Source organism: Scleropages formosus, chromosome 10 (assembly GCF_900964775.1).
Source record: "Scleropages formosus chromosome 10, fSclFor1.1, whole genome shotgun sequence".
NCBI lineage: Eukaryota > Metazoa > Chordata > Actinopteri > Osteoglossiformes > Osteoglossidae > Scleropages > Scleropages formosus.
Genome location: NC_041815.1, coordinates 11,818,229 through 11,834,981, shown reverse-complemented (window position 1 = coordinate 11,834,981; position 16,753 = coordinate 11,818,229). Strand labels below are relative to the sequence as shown.

General features: G+C 48.2%; 1 protein-coding gene across 1 annotated transcript; it reads left to right on the top strand.

Annotated features, from left to right (window-relative positions):
• The first annotated feature begins 9,474 nt into the window (after window positions 1–9,474).
• Window positions 9,475–10,661, top strand: LOC114911651 (olfactory receptor 1-like). Its single transcript, XM_029255651.1, has 2 exons — window positions 9,475–10,153; window positions 10,342–10,661. The coding sequence occupies exons 1-2, from the start codon at window positions 9,475–9,477 to the stop codon at window positions 10,659–10,661; spliced, it is 999 nt and encodes a 332-aa protein (XP_029111484.1).
• The last annotated feature ends 6,092 nt before the right edge of the window (window positions 10,662–16,753 follow it).

The window sequence follows — 16,753 nt, the reverse complement described above, 5'->3', positions numbered from 1 at the left end:
GTGGTGCACAGGGGGCGTCCTTAGCAGATGGTGGAACCACCTGAACTGGCTCCTCTCAATGTGGAGGAGTAGTGGCTCTACTCAGGGTTTCTCCCAGATGTCCGAACTCCTCACGCTGTCACTGAGAATGAGTCCCAACACCCTGCGGAGAAAACTTGTTTCAGCGGCTTGTATCCGTGATCTTATTCTTTCGGTCATTACCCAGAGTTCATGAGAATAAGGGAGGGTAGGGATGTAGACCGAACAGTAAATATAGAGCTTTGCCTTATGGCTCAGCTCCCCTTCGCCCACTACAGCCCAGTACAGCAACCACATTACTGCTGCCGCTGTTCCCAGTCTGCAGCAGATCTCATGCTCCCTTCTCCCCTCACTCGTGAACAAGACCCTCAGATACTTACACTCCTCCAGCTGGGGCAAATTCTCTCCCCTTACCTGGAGGGGGCATGCCATCTGTTTCCGTGAGAGAACCATGGACTCAGACTTGGCCAGAGGCTTCTGATACCACGGGAGCCTGTGGCCCTGACTTCTGTGAGGGAGGCATATTTTTTCGGTTTAAGAGTTCATCAAAGTGCTCCTTCCACCTCACGACAATGTCCACATTCGAGGTCAGAGTTTCTCCACTTTTGCTGAGCGCAGCTTCAGCAAAGCTCCTCCGACCCCTCCTGAACCACCGAATGGTTCTCCAAAACCTCTTTGAGGCCTACCGAAAGTAATTTTCCATGACCTCTCCAAACTCCTCCCATGCTCTGGATTTTGCTTTGGCAACTGCAGCTGCTGCCGCCTTTTTTTTTGCCTGCCAGTACCTATCTGCTGAGTTAGGAGTCCCCAGATCCAACCAGGCCCCAAAGGCCTCCTTCTTCAGTTTGATGGCTTCCCTGCATGTCGATGATATTAATGGAAGCGGCCTTCTGTTGCTCCTACAGTGCTTCAATCTCTCCCTGTTCCAGTCCCCTGCTACTCACAAAGCGGGCAGCTGTCTTGACCTTGTATTTTCCCGCAACTGTGGCTGTCCCTGTCCTCCTCTCTTAACCAGCTTGGGATCTTAGGTGTGGCACTAAGATGGTTTGAGTCCTACCTCTCTGACACATCCTATTTACAGGACTTGATCAACCAGTACACCCCAGCCAGGTCCCTTCGCTCATCTACTTCTGCTCACTTGGTAGTCCCGCGCACAAAAGGCAAAGCTCGGAGGTTCTCGGTTCTGGGTCCGTTGTGGTGGAATGAACTTCCCCTGTCACTCAGAAATGCAGTAACTCTGTCTGTTTTCAAGAAGGGTCTGAAAACCCACCTTTTCCAGATCCACTTTGCCCAAGATCTCTTCAGCTCATCTATGGTGTAACTGTTCCTTCATTGTAACTCCAGAAGCATCCCCAGATACAACCTTTATTCAGCCATTACTCTGGTATTGTACTGCTCATTTGTGTATCTTATAATATTTAATAAAAAAAAAAAAAAAATTAAAAATTGGTATGGGTATCGGGATTTGTCTGTCCTGTGTCTTATGCACCTACTTGAACGATGAAACTCGATGCAGCAAGTGGTAGGGAACAAATTAGGTTTGCTTGAGACTTTCATGTCTGCAGCTATGTCTCCTTCTCTCAATATATCAAATATATCAAATGTCCCTGTTTTACAATATATAAAAGCATTTATCCCATTACATAGTAAAACACCCCTGTCAAGTTGGTTGTGCTCAAGGACTCCCACCTCAAAATACCCCAAGCAGTTCACTCTTTCTGGTTTGCAAGGCAAGCTATCCAGCACAACAAAATGCCAAATAGCTGAATGGAAAGCAAAAAGATCACAGAAATGACTTTTGAAAACAGAAATCAATCTGTTTATTTTTAACAACCAATTACATGTACTTGGCATACTTTAATAAAAGAAATGATAATAGTTAATGACAAACAGGTACCAGGTGGCCTTTCCAAGGCAGCCAACCTGGTTCAGACAGAAAATGTTAAGTGGAATACTGGACCAAGACATGCAGTGTAGCACCACAAAGTGAAATGCATGTGAACAGGCAGCAGTGACAAGATTCAGTACTTGATTGGTTGTATTTTTGCCGGCATCTTACTGATTCTTTGCTACCATTATGATCATCACAGCTAAGAATGTGACACACCCCTCCTCATTATTGACTTCAGGCTTCAGCCATTGACAAACACTGGCTGTATAATGGCTCATTCTAAAGATCTCCGCATCTTTAAATGTGGCATTTTCAGAGGATGCCACCTTTGCCACAAGTCAGTAGATGCTCTGCTACATCTGCTCCAGTCGTCTGTAAGTGCTATTATTGTGAACTGGAAGCATCTAGGAGCAACAACAGCTCAGCCACAAAGTAGACAGAATAATGTATTTTGAATGGTGTCTGACAGTGCAATTTCAAAGGAACTTATACAACTTGACTACTGTAAGAGTCCTTAGTTTCAACATAGAAAACCAAAACCCTACATTCAAAGCAGAAGATTAAACACTGCAGGACATCTGACCTTAAATGGAAAATGGGAAAAAAACTAATCAACTAAACTGCCATTCTTTTACTGTGATGTCATGCAAGTGGACTTATTCAGAGTGCCATACGTAAAAGCCATGGAGTTGTTTGCAAATCCACTGTTAGGATGTAGGTTACATTGAAGATGACGCCACCAAAATAAGATCTTTGCTTCCGGGAAATCGGCAATAATATTCAGATGACTGGTTTATACAGAAAAAAATTAATTACTACCTTTTGAGACTAAGTGAGATGTTATGGTGAGTATTGTAAATGCTTTGAAATATATTTCTAAATGTATTTCTGATTAAGGTTTTATTCATCATCCATTACTTCTGATTATATACTTTACAGGTGAATTGTTTAGTATAAATTCTTAATGTTCTAAAATCCATCCATCCATCCATTCATCTTCCTCCACTATCCGGGGCCGGGTCGCGGGGGCAGTAGTCCAAGCAGAGTCCTCCAGACTTCCCTCTCCCCGCACACCTCCTCCAGTTCCCCTGGGGAAACCCCAAGGCGTTCCCAGGCCAGCCGGGAGACGTAGTCTCTCCAACGTGTCCTGGGTCGGCCCCGAGGCCTCCTTCCAGTGGGACATGCCCGGAACACCTCACCAGGGAGGCATCCAGGAGGCATCCGGAACAGATGCCCGAGCCACCTCAACTGCCTCCTCTCGATGCGGAGGAGCAGCGGCTCTACTCCGAGCTCCTCCCGGGTGACTGAGCTCCTCACCCTATCCCTAAGGGTGCACCCAGCCACTCTGCGGAGGAAACTCATTTCTGCCGCTTGTATCCGCAATCTCATTCTTTCGGTCATGATCCAGAGCTCATGACCATAGGTGAGGGTAGGAACGTAGATCGACCGGTAAATTGAGAGCTTCGCCTTACGACTCAGCTCCTTCTTCACCACAACAGACCGGTACAATGACCGCATCACTCCGGACGCCGCACCGATCCGTCTGTCAACCTGCCGCTCCATTTTTCCCTCACTCGTGAACAAGACCCCGAGATACTTAAACTCCTCCACTTGAGGGAGAAACTCCCCCCTAACCCGGAGGGGGCAAGCCACCCTTTTCCGACTGAGAACCATGGCCTCGGATTTGGAGGTGCTGATTCTCATCCCCGCCGCTTCGCACTCGGCTGCAAACCTCCCCAGTGCACGCCGCAAGGCTTGATTTGATGAAGCCAACAGGACCACATCGTCCGCAAAAAGCAGAGACGAGATCCTGCGGCCACCAAAACAGACACCCTCCGTTCCCTGGCTGCGCCTAGAAATTCTGTCCATAAAGATAATGAACAGAATCGGTGACAAAGGGCAGCCCTGGCGGAGTCCAACATGCACCGGGAACAGGTCTGACTTACTGCCGGCAATGCGAACCAAGCTCCTGTTCTGGTCATACAGGGAACGAACAGCTCGTAGCAGCAAGCCCCGAACCCCATAATCCCAAAGTACCTCCCACAGGATGCCACGAGGGACACGGTCGAATGCCTTCTCCAAGTCCACAAAACACATATGGACTGGTTGGGCAAACTCCCACGAACCCTCCAACACCCTAGTGAGGGTATAGAGCTGGTCCAGTGTTCCACGGCCAGGGCGAAAACCGCATTGCTCCTCCTGGATCCGAGGTTCGACTATCGGTCAGATTCTCCACTCCAGTACCCCGGCATAGACTTTCCCAGGGAGGCTAAGGAGTGTGATCCCCCTATAGTTGGAACACAATCTCCGGTCCCCCTTCTTAAAAAGAGGGACCACCAACCCAGTCTGCCAGTCCAGAGGCACCGATCCCGAGCTCCACGAGATGCTGCAGAGGCGTGTCAGCCAAGACAGCCCCACAACATCCAGAGACTTGAGAAACTCGGGGCGGATCTCATCCACCCCCGGAGCCTTGCCACCGAGGAGTTTTTTGACTACCTCAGCAACTTCAGCCAGGGTAATGGACAAGTCCCCCTCCAAGTCCCCAGCCTCAGCTTCCTCTACGGAAGGCGTGTCGGAGGGATTGAGGAGATCCTCAAAGTACTCCTTCCACCGCCCGAGGACATCCTCAGCTGAGGTCAGTAGCGCACCACTTCCACTGTAAACAGTGTTCGTGGAACACCGCTTCCCCCCTCTGAGTCGCCGGACGGTTTGCCAGAATCTCTTTGAGGCCGACCAAAAATCTTCTTCCATGGCCTCACCAAACTCCTCTCAAGCCCGAGTTTTTGCCGCAGCAACTGCCAGAGCCGCATTCCGTCTGCCCCGTCGGTACCTGTCAGCTGCTTCAGGGGTCCCATGAGCCAGCCAGGCCCGATAGAACTCCTTCTTCAGCTTGACGGCATCTCTTACCTCTGGTATCCACCACCGTGTTCGGGGATTGCCGCCGCGACAGGTGCCGGAGACCTTATGGCTACAGCTCCGAACCGCCGCCCCGACAATGGAGGCGCGGAACATAGTCCATTCAGACTCAATGTCCCCCACCTCCCTCGGGACCTGGTTGAAGCTCTGTCGGAGGTGGGAGTTGAAGACCTCTCTGACAGGGGCCTCCGCCAAACGTTCCCAACAGACCCTCACTATACGTTTGGGCTTGCCAGGTCTGTCCAGCTTTTTCCCCCGCCATCGAATCCAACTCACCACCAGGTGATGATCACTTGACAGCTCAGCCCCTCTCTTCACCCGAGTGTCCAAGACATATGGCTGAAGATCAGAGGAAACGACTACAAAGTCGATCATCGACCTCCGACCTAGGGTGTCCTGGTGCCAAGTGCACTGATGGACACCCTTATGCATGAACATGGTGTTTGTTATGGATAAACCGCGACTAGCACAGAAATCCAATAACAACTCACCACTTGGGTTCAGATCAGGGAGGCCGTTCCTCCCAATCACGCCCCTCCAGGTGTCACTGTCGCTGCCCACGTGGGCATTAAAGTACCCCAGTAGAACGACAGAGTCCCCAGTGGGAGCGCTTTCCAGCACGTCCTCCAGGGACTCCAAAAAGGCCGGGTACTCTACACTGCTACTAGGCGCATAAGCACAAACGACAGTGAGAGACCGTTCCCTGACCCGAAGGCGTAGGGAGATGACCCTCTCATTCACCGGGGTAGACTCCAACACATGGCGGCTGAACTGGGGGGCTATTAATAAGCCCACACCTGCCCGACGCCTCTCACCCTGGGCAACGCCAGAAGAGTGGAGAGTCCACCCTTGCTTGAGAAGAGTGGTTCCCGCCAGTGAGGTGACATTCCAAGTCCCAAAAACCAGAGTTGGTGCCCGAGGTTTGGGTCGGCCAGGCACTCGGTCCCGACCACCGCCCAAATCACAATGCACTGGCCCCTTACGGCCTCTCCGGCAGGTGGTGAGCCCACCGAAGAGCGGCTCCACGTCATGCCTTCGGGCTGAGCCCGGCCAGGCCCCGTGGGCATAGACCTGGCCACCAGGTGCTGGCATGCGAGCCCCCCCCCCCAGGCCTGGCTCCAGAGTGGGGCCCCGGTGACCCCATACCGGGCGGGGTAAACGAAAGCCTTGGTTTTAATTTCTTCATAAGGGGCTTTTTAACCGCACTTTGTCTCGTCTGTCATCCAGGACCTGTTTGCCATGGGAGACCCTACCAGGGGCATATAGCCCCAGGCAACATATCTCCTGGAGTCATTCAGGCACTCAAACCCCGCCACCACGGTAAGGTGGCGGTTCACGGAGGGGATGTTCTAAAATTTCATGTACAATTTAGTCAGTCAATTTTGATCAGCGATGAAAAAGCTTTTATATGTACTCAGTCCCATTGTTATAAAAACATTATCACTTAAATCACCATTTATACACAATTTACATGTGGCTGAAAAAAAGCACTCAGCACCATGTTTCCCTTGTGGTTGATATTTGCAGATAACATGATAAATTTTATACTTATAGGTCTGAACTCTAAATCTGCTGGTCTGTGTTTCACGGAAACCTGGCTGAATGAAGCCATCCCGGACAGCGCGCTACATCTTCCGGGCTTCCAGCTGTTCAGAGCGGATCGCGATGCGGAATCAGCGGGGAAATCACGTGGCGGTGGGACATGCTTCTACATCAACGAAAGGTGGTGTACAGATGTGACAGCGTTGAAGAAGATGTGCTGTCCCGACCTAGAAGCGCTCTTCATCAACTGTAAGCCTTTCTACTCGCCGTGGGAGTTTTCCTCGTTCATCCTCGTAAGTGTTTACATTCCACCACAAGCGTGCGTGAACGCAGCGCTGCAACAGCTGGGCGACCAGATCACTGACACAGAGCAACAACACCCGGACTCTGTTATAATCATTCTCGGGGACTTTAATAAAGCAAATCTCTCCCGTGAACTGCCAAAATACAGATAGCATATTACATGTCCCACCAGAGACAGTGATATTTTGGACCACTGCTACACCACAGTAAAGGATGCATATCACTCTGTTCCACGGGCAGCTTGGGGCTCTCTGATCACTGTCTGGTTCATCTTATACCGACCTACAGGCAGAAACTGAAATCAGCTAAACCTGTAATAAGGACTGTTAAAAGATGGACTGGGGAAGCAGAGCAGGACTTACAAGCCTGCTTCGAGTGCACTGACGAGTGTTTTTGAGGCTGCTGCTAGCGATCTAGATGAGCTCACAGACTCTGTAACATCATATGTCAGTTTCTGCGAGGATATGTGCATCCCTACCAGGACTCGTTTAACATACAACAATGACAAACCGTGGTTCACTGCAAAACTCAGACAGCTTCGTCAGGCCAAAGAAGACGCCTACAAGAACGGGGACAGAGTCTTGCATAAACAGGCCAAAAACACACTGGCAAAGGAGATCAGAGTGGCTAAGAGAAACTACTCTGAAAAGCTGAAGAAACAGTTTTCAGCCAACGATCCTGCATCAGTGTGGAAAGGCATGAAAGACATCACAAATTACAAGACACCACCCCCCGGCACCATGTCAACTCAACAACTAGCCGACGATTTGAATGAGTTTTATTGCAGGTTTGATAAACCCTGTCTCACACCCTACACCCATTCAAACCCTCTCTCCACGAATCAATTAACACCTCCAGTAACCCCCACCTTCCCCCCTCCTGCACCTTTAATCTGTGAAGAGGAGGTGCATCGGGTCTTTGTCAAACAGAAGACAAGGAAAGCACTAGGCCCAGACGGTGTCTCACCGGCCTGCCTAAAAACCTGTGCTGACCAGCTGGCCCCTATCTTCACAAAGATCTTCAACAGATCACTGGAGATGTGCGAAGTTCCTTCCTGCTTCAAACGCTCCACCATCATCCCCATTCCAAAGAAACCCAAAATCACAGGACTTAATGACTACAGACCTGTCACCTTAACGTCTGTGGTCATGAAGTCACTTGAAAAACTGGTGTTGGACTACCTGAAGGACATCGCTGGATCCCCTGCAGTTTGCTTATCGAGCAAACAGGTCTGTGGATGATGCAGTCAACATGGGACTGCACTACATTCTACAACATCTGGACAAACCAGGGACTTATGCGAGAATCCTGTTCGTGGACTTCAGCTCAGCCTTCAACACTGTCATCCCACACCTCCTCCTGTCCAAATTAACCCAACTCTCTGTGCCCGCCTCCATCTGTCGGTGGATCACCAACTTTCTGACAGACAGGCAGCAGATAGTGAGGCTGGGAAAATTCTCATCCAATACTCGCACGATCAGTACTGGCGCCCCCCAGGGATGTGTGCTCTCCCCACTGCTCTTCTCCCTGTACACCAACGACTGCACCGCAAAAGACCCCTCTGTCAAACTCCTGAAGTTTGCAGACGACACCACACTCATCGGCCTCATCTGGAATGGCGACGAGTCTGCTTACAGACAGGAGGTCCAAGAGCTGGCTGTCTGGTGCAGTCATAACAACCTGGAGCTGAACACGCTCAAAACAGTGGAGATGATCGTAGACTTCAGGAGAAACACTTCAGCATTATCCCCACTCACCATCATGAACAGCACTGTGGCAACAGTGGAGTCATTCAGGTTCCTGGGCACCACCATCTCACAGGACCTGAAGTGGGAGCCCCACATAGACTCCATTGTGAAGAAGGCCCAGCAGAGGTTGTACTTCCTTCGCCAGCTGAGGAAGTTCAACCTGCCACAGGAGCTACTGATGCAATTCTACTCCGCAGTCATTGAGTCCGTCCTCTGCACCTCTATAACTGTCTGGTTCGGCTCAGCTACGAAGTCAGACATCAGAAGACTGCAGCGGATAGTTCGGACTGCTGGAAGAATCATCGGCACATCCCCCCCAGCTCTCCAAGAACTGCACTCGTCCAGAGTCAGTAAAAGGGCTAGCAAAATCATTCTAGACCCCTCGCATCCAGGCCACTTCCTCTTCGAACCCTTGCCATCTGGCCGGCGCTACAGAGCACTGAGCACCAGGACAGCCAGGCATAAGAAAAGTTTCTTTCCTCAGGCCATCTACCTCATGAACACCTAAATCTCTCCCCTAGAGAGTAAACCGTGCAATACATAATCCTATTTATATTTATATTTGTAAGTATTTATCACATATCTCTTACTCACACTCCCTTGCATTTGTATCTAGTGACTATTTTTGTATATTGGGTACTTTATATTTTTAAATATTTTTTATCCCTTGCTCAGGGGGTGCGGTGGCGCAGTGGGTTGGACCGCAGTCCTACTCTCCGGTGGGTCTGGGGTTCGAGTCCCGCTTGGGGTGCCTTGTGACGGACTGGCGTCCCGTCCTGGGTGCATCCCCTTCCCCCTCTGGCCTTACGCCCTGTGTTGCCGGGTAGGCTCCGGTTCCCCGTGACCCCGTAAGGGATGAGCGGTTCTGAAAATGTGTGTGTGTGTGTGTGTGTGTGTGTATCCCTTGCTCACATACTCTGTCTTCTCACCTGTCTTGTCACTGTCATTCTGTCTGTGCTGTGGTAGTTCCTGTCACCAAGACAAATTCCTTGTATGTGCGAACATACTTGGCAATAAAGCTCATTCTGATTCTGAAAAAGTTGAAGCCAGAGGAAGATGAGTGTCATGTTTTCCAAGAATTCCTCCTCAAATGGTATTGTGCGACCTGCATTCTTTTTCATCAGTGGATTTTCTAACATTCCACATAGCAACTACTACTACATTTTCTTGTCTTTTGTTTATGTTGTTTCAATGCTGGGAAACTCCTTTGTCATGATTATTATTTACAGAGACCGCAATCTTCACACCCCAAAGTATATGGCTATTTTTAACTTAGCCATCGCTGATGTGTGCCAGAGCACTGCACTTATTCCTAATTTGATTAAAACCTTTCTCTTTGATTCACAGGAAATTACTTATGTGGCTTGCTTAGCGAATTTGTTTTTTGTGTTTTTCTTCATCTGTATGCAGTCAACCACTCTTGTTATTCTGGCATACGACAGATTTGTTGCTATATGTATTCAACTGAGGTATTATGCTGTTGTCACAAACATCTCAATGGGGGTGCTTATCACTGTCACATGGACATTCAATTCAGCAGTCATGTCTTTCACAGTGGGTTTACACACCAGATTTTCCTTCTGTAAGTCTACAGTGATTGACAGCCTCTTCTGTGATTATGGACCAGTATACAGATTGGCTTGTAATGACTATTCTCCAAACATCATGATGGCTTATTTGAACATTGCTACATTCATTTTTCTACCACTAACTCTAATTGGGTTGTCATATACCGGTATTGGGGTGCGGTGGCGCAGTGGGTTGGACTGGGTCCTGCTCTCCGGTGGGTCTGGGGTTCGAGTCCCGCTTGGGGTGCCTTGCGACGGACTGGCGTCCCGTCCTGGGTATGTCCCCTTACGCCCTGTGTTGCCGGGTTAGGCTCCGGTTCCCCGTGACCCTTTATGGGACAAGCGGTTCTGAAAGTGTGTGTGTATACCGGTATTTTGGTGGCACTATTTAAAATCACATCATGGGAAGGGCGTTTAAAAGCCCTTCAAACTTGTTTTTCTCACTTCACACTGGTGTCAATATTTTACATTCCCGTAGTGTGTACTTACATAACTGCAATGACTGTTTCCATCCACCGCAATGCCCGAATAATAAATACATCACTGTCATACTCATTACCTCCAATGATTAACCCCATCGTGTATTCACTGAATACTGTGGAGATCAAGGAGTTTGCCAAAAAAATGTTCAGAGCAAATAGACTCAAAAGAATTGCACCTGCTTTAGAAGAATAATTTCATCATTCATCATCCTTTTTGTACTGCATAAAAACAATGTATATTTACATACCTAGTTCAGCAACATTTGTATTTCTTTGTTTTTCATCTTTCTCTGTCATTCAAAAAAAAAAGACATCCCAAAAGGTAGGCAGTTTTGGGGCATTAGGAATAGACACCCTTAAAATATCCATTGACAAAGATGGTGTTTCAATGATCTAAAAACAACTTTTTTAAATTTGAAGAATCCATGTTAGATCATTGCTTCCAATCAGGAGTGCTAAAATGTGCTTAAAGTTTAATTTATTGATATGCTGAAAAACTTTTGTAGAAGTCTGAGATTTCTTATCCTGCACTGTCCTGTACTTGCATTTGTCTATTGGTAGAACACTGCACTATACGTTCTATGTAACACGAAGGTCCAAGAGTAACAAAATTTTATTCTCCTGTATGTGTGACTAAGCTGTAGGTGGAGTGACAATAACACTCACTTTGATTCTGACAGGAGTAGATAGTCTAGACTTAATGAAGAACATATTTTTCATTAAAATACAACACCAATTCCAAAAAACTTGGGACATTATGGAAAATGCTAAAACAACATAAAACAAAAAGGAGTGATTTGTAAATTTACTTTGGTTTGTATTCAAACAAAAACAGTATCAAGACAAGGCATTTCACGTTTACCAGATCAACTGCATTGTTCTTGAAGATATACGTTTATTTTGAAATAAATGCCTGCAACATGTTCCAAAAAAGCTGTGACAGTCAAGTGTTTAGGACTAATAACAATGTGAAAATTTGAAATAGCAAGATGTTCTGAAACAGGTGAGGCAATCATGTTTCACTATATAATGAGCCTGTATTAAATATATATAAAGGCCAAGTCCTTCCTAACTTTTTGGAATTGGAGTTGTATTTGAAAGCTTTGGTGTGGTTTTATTTAGAGAATTACAAGCTATTTAAAACTTACTGCTGAAAAAACTACCCAAATACTGTATGTGTACAATGTATGTATATTTGAAATAGCTGAAGTTTTATGTTTCTTTATATTATGAGACAAGGGATCTTTTAAGACTACCATTTAATATGTTCTGTGCCTTAAGGTTTTATGGTCTGTAGTCTCTTACCAAAGCACTTCCTTTGCCTAATAGGCAAGGATCTGGGCAGAACTACTAAAAATACATATTTTAAATGGCTTGTTGTTTCACACAGTACTAAAGACAAGGCATCTAAAGTCAATATCTTTTTTTTTTAGTTCTTGCCTTTCTCTTGTTTCCAGTTGAAAACCATTGCTTTGAATGAGCACATAAAAACTTGTACAGTTCTGTAATAATAGTTTTGCCACAGATACTGAGGTTTTCACACACTCTGGCTGAAACCGCTTGTCCCAAGCCGGGTAGCAGTGAACCAGAGCCTAACCCGGCAACACAGGGCGCGAGGCTGGGCGGGGGCCCGTCTGCCACAGGGCACTCCAAGCAGGACTCGAACCCCAGACCCACCAGAGAACAGCACACAGCTGTCACGACCCCATCTGCCAGCATATCAGCAACACCTATTGCACCCTGATGGGATAGCAGATAAAAGGCAGCGTCGATGGGTTGCCTACTGGGTACCTCAGTAATGGGCAACCGCTACTTCCTGCTTGACCCGCGTTTGTTGCAACTCGTTTTGGATTACCGACCTTCTGCCTGTTTTCTTCTTGACCTCAATTCCTGTCTTGTCCTTTCAACAACGTTTACCGATCACATGACCCTTGACCATTCTCCTGCCTGCTCCCTGTGTTCCAATAAAAAGGAAAACTCAATTTGCGCTTGACTGCATCACCTTCCTGAGTCCCGTCGCCATGACAGAAGGTTCCACCTCTACTCCGGACTCAGCAGAACTTGTCTATATGCGGAGTGCTTTGGCGTTGCGGGGCGCACTTCTCGGTGCTCATGAACAGACCCTTAAATGCTTTGAAGAGATGCTAAACGGGCTGATAAACGTCCTCCAAGCCAGGGGGGGGTTCTCGAACCCACCGAGGAGGCTGAGCCCGCTCCCCCCTAAGAGAGCACTGCGCCAGCACCTCCTACCCAGGGATGCACATCGCCACCCCAGAGAGGTACGATGGAACATCAGAGCAGTGTTAAGGTTTCTTGATGCAGTGCGAGCTGGTGTTCGCCTGCTCTCCTTTAATGTACCAATCCAACAATGCAACGATTGTGATCATGGTGGTGCTGCTACTCGGTCCAATGTGCACCTGGGCGACGGCGGTGTGGCGCACGCGCCCGAAGACGATCTACGCCACCTTTCAGAAAAGGTTTCAGGCGGTGTTCGACCATCCTTATGCAGGTCGTTCGGCCAGTCACCGTCTCCTGCACCAGCACCAGGGAACCCGGACCATGGCCGATTAGGCCCTCGAGTTCCAGACCTTGGTGGAGCAAAGTGGTTGGAACTCCACAGCCCGTCTTACCTGCTTTTGAAACAGGCTCCAACCCCAGATCCAAGAGGAGCTGGTCTATCGGGGGGAAAATTGGAGCTTCGACCACTTCGTGGAGACTGCCATTGCGGTGGACAACCTCAGCCGGGACCAAACCCTGTGAAGTGGCCCAACTTTTTATCCTTTGCCACCACCCGGTTTGCAGGTGGGCCAGAGCAAACCAGACCCCAAGGGGAGGAGGTGCCACATTCTGGGAAACCTGTCCCTCTACTGTGGCTCCCCGGGCCACGTCCGATCAGCCTGTCCGTTGCGGCCACCTCAAAGGACTCCAGGGGAAACAAACGTGAGTCCCGGGGAGTACAGGGCCAACTGATGTTGCCGGTCTGTATAGCCTAGGAGGGACACCTGTTGCATGCCCGTGGCTTGATAGATTCCGAGGCAGCCAGTTGTTTTATGGATATGGTGTTTTCCAACATGTACCACATTTCCCACCAGACCTGTGAGGTCAAGCTGCGTGTGAGTGCCCTTGACAGCCAACCCCTAGGGTCGGATGTGGTGGACACTTGCACCATCGCTCCAGACTGGTATAGGGGCATGTCACCAGGAGAACCTAACCTTCTTTTTGATCCATGCTCCAGACATCCTGATCATTCTAGGCTTCCCGTGGCTAGTCTGTTGTGACCCGATGTTCTCGTAGAGTACCCGGGAGCTGGTGGCCTGGGGCGACAGGTGCCAGTACTCCTGCCTAGCACTTCTGTGCCGGGCTACGTCCGTGGAGGGAGTTGCTGGGCTTCCCCCAGTGGAGGTGCCTCAAGAATATAGGGACCTTCAAGAGGTCTTTAGTAAGACTTAAGCGGCTGACTTTCCCCCTCACTGACCCTGGGATTATGCTATCGATCTGTTGCCGGGAACGACACCTCCCCGGAGCCAGGTGTACCCCCTGTCCTTACCTGAGCAGAAGGCCATGCAGGAGTACATCACTGAGGCACTGGCTTCGGGCCTCATCCAGCCCTCCACCTCACCCGTATCCGCTGGCTTCTTTGTGGGTAAGAAAAACGGGGGTCTCTGTCTCTGTATCGATTACCGCAGGCTGAATGCCATCACAGTCCATTACCCACATCCCTTGCCCCTGATCACTGCTGCCCTGGAGAGCATCCACGGTTCTACCATCTTCACAAAGCTCACTCTCCGAAGTGCATATAATCTGGTTCATATCCACAAGGAGGACTAGTGAAACACAGCGTTTTCCACCTCCCTGGGTCATTATGAATACCGGGTCATGCCTTTGGGTCTATCAAATGCTCCCTCAGTCTTCCAGGCTTTTATGAACCACATTCTTGGGGACTGCATCAACCGCTTTGTGATTGTCTACCTAGATGACATTCTGATCTTCTCCCAGACCCGAGAAGAACACGTCAACTAGGTACGGACAGTCTTGCGCCAGCTACTCCAGCACTGGTTGTACGTCAAGGGGGAAGAAATACCTGTTTCACCAGACCCAGGTCTCTTTCCTGGGTTATGTCCTGAGCGAAACAGGGTCACCATGAACCCTTGGAAGGTCCGCGCAGTGACTGCCTGACCTAGACCCACCACGGTGAAAGCATTCCAGTGCTTTCTCAGCATCGCGAATTTTTATTGTCACTTCATTCGGGGCTTCAGCACCCTGGCGGCTCTTCTCTCAGCCCTCACTGCACATGAGGAGCACCGACTACCCTGGAGTGATACTGATGAGAAGGCATTCCAGGGTTTGAAGGCATGTTTCAGTCCCAGTGCTCAAGCATCCCAATGCCACCCTGCCGTTCGTGGTGGAGGTCGAAGCCTCATCAGTCAGAGTCAGAGCTGTTCTTTCCCAGAGGCAAGGGAACACAACAGAGCTGTTCCCTTGCGCATTCTTTTCCCGTAAGTTGTCCCTGGACGAATGCAATTACGACATAGGAAACCGGGAACTCCTCGCTGTCAAACTCACGCTCAATGAATGGGAACACTGGCTCGAGGGAGCGGTACACTTGTTCCTCGTACTCACCGACCACCATAATCTTGAGTATCAAGAAGGCCCGTCGACCAAACGTCCATCAGGCCCTGTTTTTCACCCGTTTTAACTTCACCGTCTCCTACCAACCCAATTCCAAGTCAAGCATTTAAATTGCGTGTTTATTTTTACATTCATTTATTCTACGTTTTCTCACAATACTTTTTAATTTGTGTTTTGTCTAGTGCTGTTGTCTCAGTCTCAATAAACACTTGATTTCACTCAAAATCTTGTAGTGTTATTTATTTCGTAACACAGCAAAGCACTGACCACCATTACACAAAACCCCACAGAGTACAGCACTAAGCTCAGACTTAACTGAGAGCAAATAATACAACTTGACAGGCCTGATTTGTTTTAGCTCATATTAAAAACCTGATTATTGATTAATAAACCAGAAGGAACATAACTCAAGAAATAATAGAGCGGCAACTGACAGATGATATAGAAAGGCCAACAGCACTGAGACAGTCCGAAGGTCAAACATTGCTCCGTTGTCTAAAACCTTTCTGAATCTTATGCCACACCCGCAAAGAGGGGTGGAGAAGTAAATGCCCTAAAAGCACAGATATCAGTTCAGATTCCCCAGACTGGCCAGGCAGCATAGGATACACTTCAAAGGTTTAAACTTAAGTCATAGAAACATGTTTGACAAAACAGAAATACAAATACAAGATTGCAAGCAAACAGAGGATGCAGTGGGTCTCAAAACAGCTCAGCCAATGCTGGCCACGGACCTAGTCAGTCACCAGACAACCCTGATCACAATTCTGGTCCTTTACCTAGACTCTTCATGGGGGATATAGTCCACAATAGACTGGGGTCCTTTAACAGGTGGTTGGAGACATGGTGCCACTCTAATTGCATATCATTTGTTAATAACTGGGATGATTTCTGGGAAAGGCCCAGGTTTTTCCACACGTGATGGTGTAAACCTCAGCTGGAGGGGTTCATTTGCTCCGTCCCAGAACTTGGCCTGCAAGTTGCAGGACTGACTCATCCATGGGTCATCTGCTTTAACAGCTGTTTGCATTGATGGGTCTGTTAGTTGTTCTGGTACCAGTGGTTGTTTGTGATGGGGTTTCTTGTGCCTTGTCCAATGTCACCTCAACTTTAGAGAAAAGTGTTAAGTGCAGCCAAAACATACAAACCATTATCAGGCCACAGCATTTAACTCAACTTAGTGATAGGAATGCTTGCACAAGAAACCTGAAATATGTTAAAAACAGACAAACCTAAAATACATTAAAACTAAGCTTAAAGAACAATTTGTGAACCATTATATGCACGAAACCCAAACAAACCATCATGTGTCTCAGCAGACCTATTTACAAAGTTGCCCAGCAGCCTTTGCAGGTCCAAGTCTACCAGCCTACAAGTTCTCCTAAACTACAAATTTCCTCCAGGCAAGAACTACAGTTTTTCCTCAATCGTTTTGACAAATGAATGTAACTACTCGCAAAACAATTAACACAGCCAACTAAACACACTCTTACCTTGACAAAACAGTTCAATTCCCCCACATAAAGAAGTACTGCCTTTTCTTCTACTAATGCATTTACTAAAATTAAATACTAACGTACACTCATGTGGTCTATTGATTGTACAACATAGTCTGATGTACACACACATTACATCTGAAACCGCTTGTCCCATACA

Excerpts from the sequence above, each read along its gene's own strand:
- LOC114911651 (XM_029255651.1), top strand. The coding sequence starts at position 9,475 with ATGAGTGTCATGTTTTCCAAGAATTCCTCCTCAAATGGTATTGTGCGA. Across the intron at positions 10,154-10,341 it reads AATTGGGTTGTCATATACCG|TGTGTGTGTATACCGGTATT; the intron begins GTATTGGGGTGC and ends CGGTTCTGAAAG.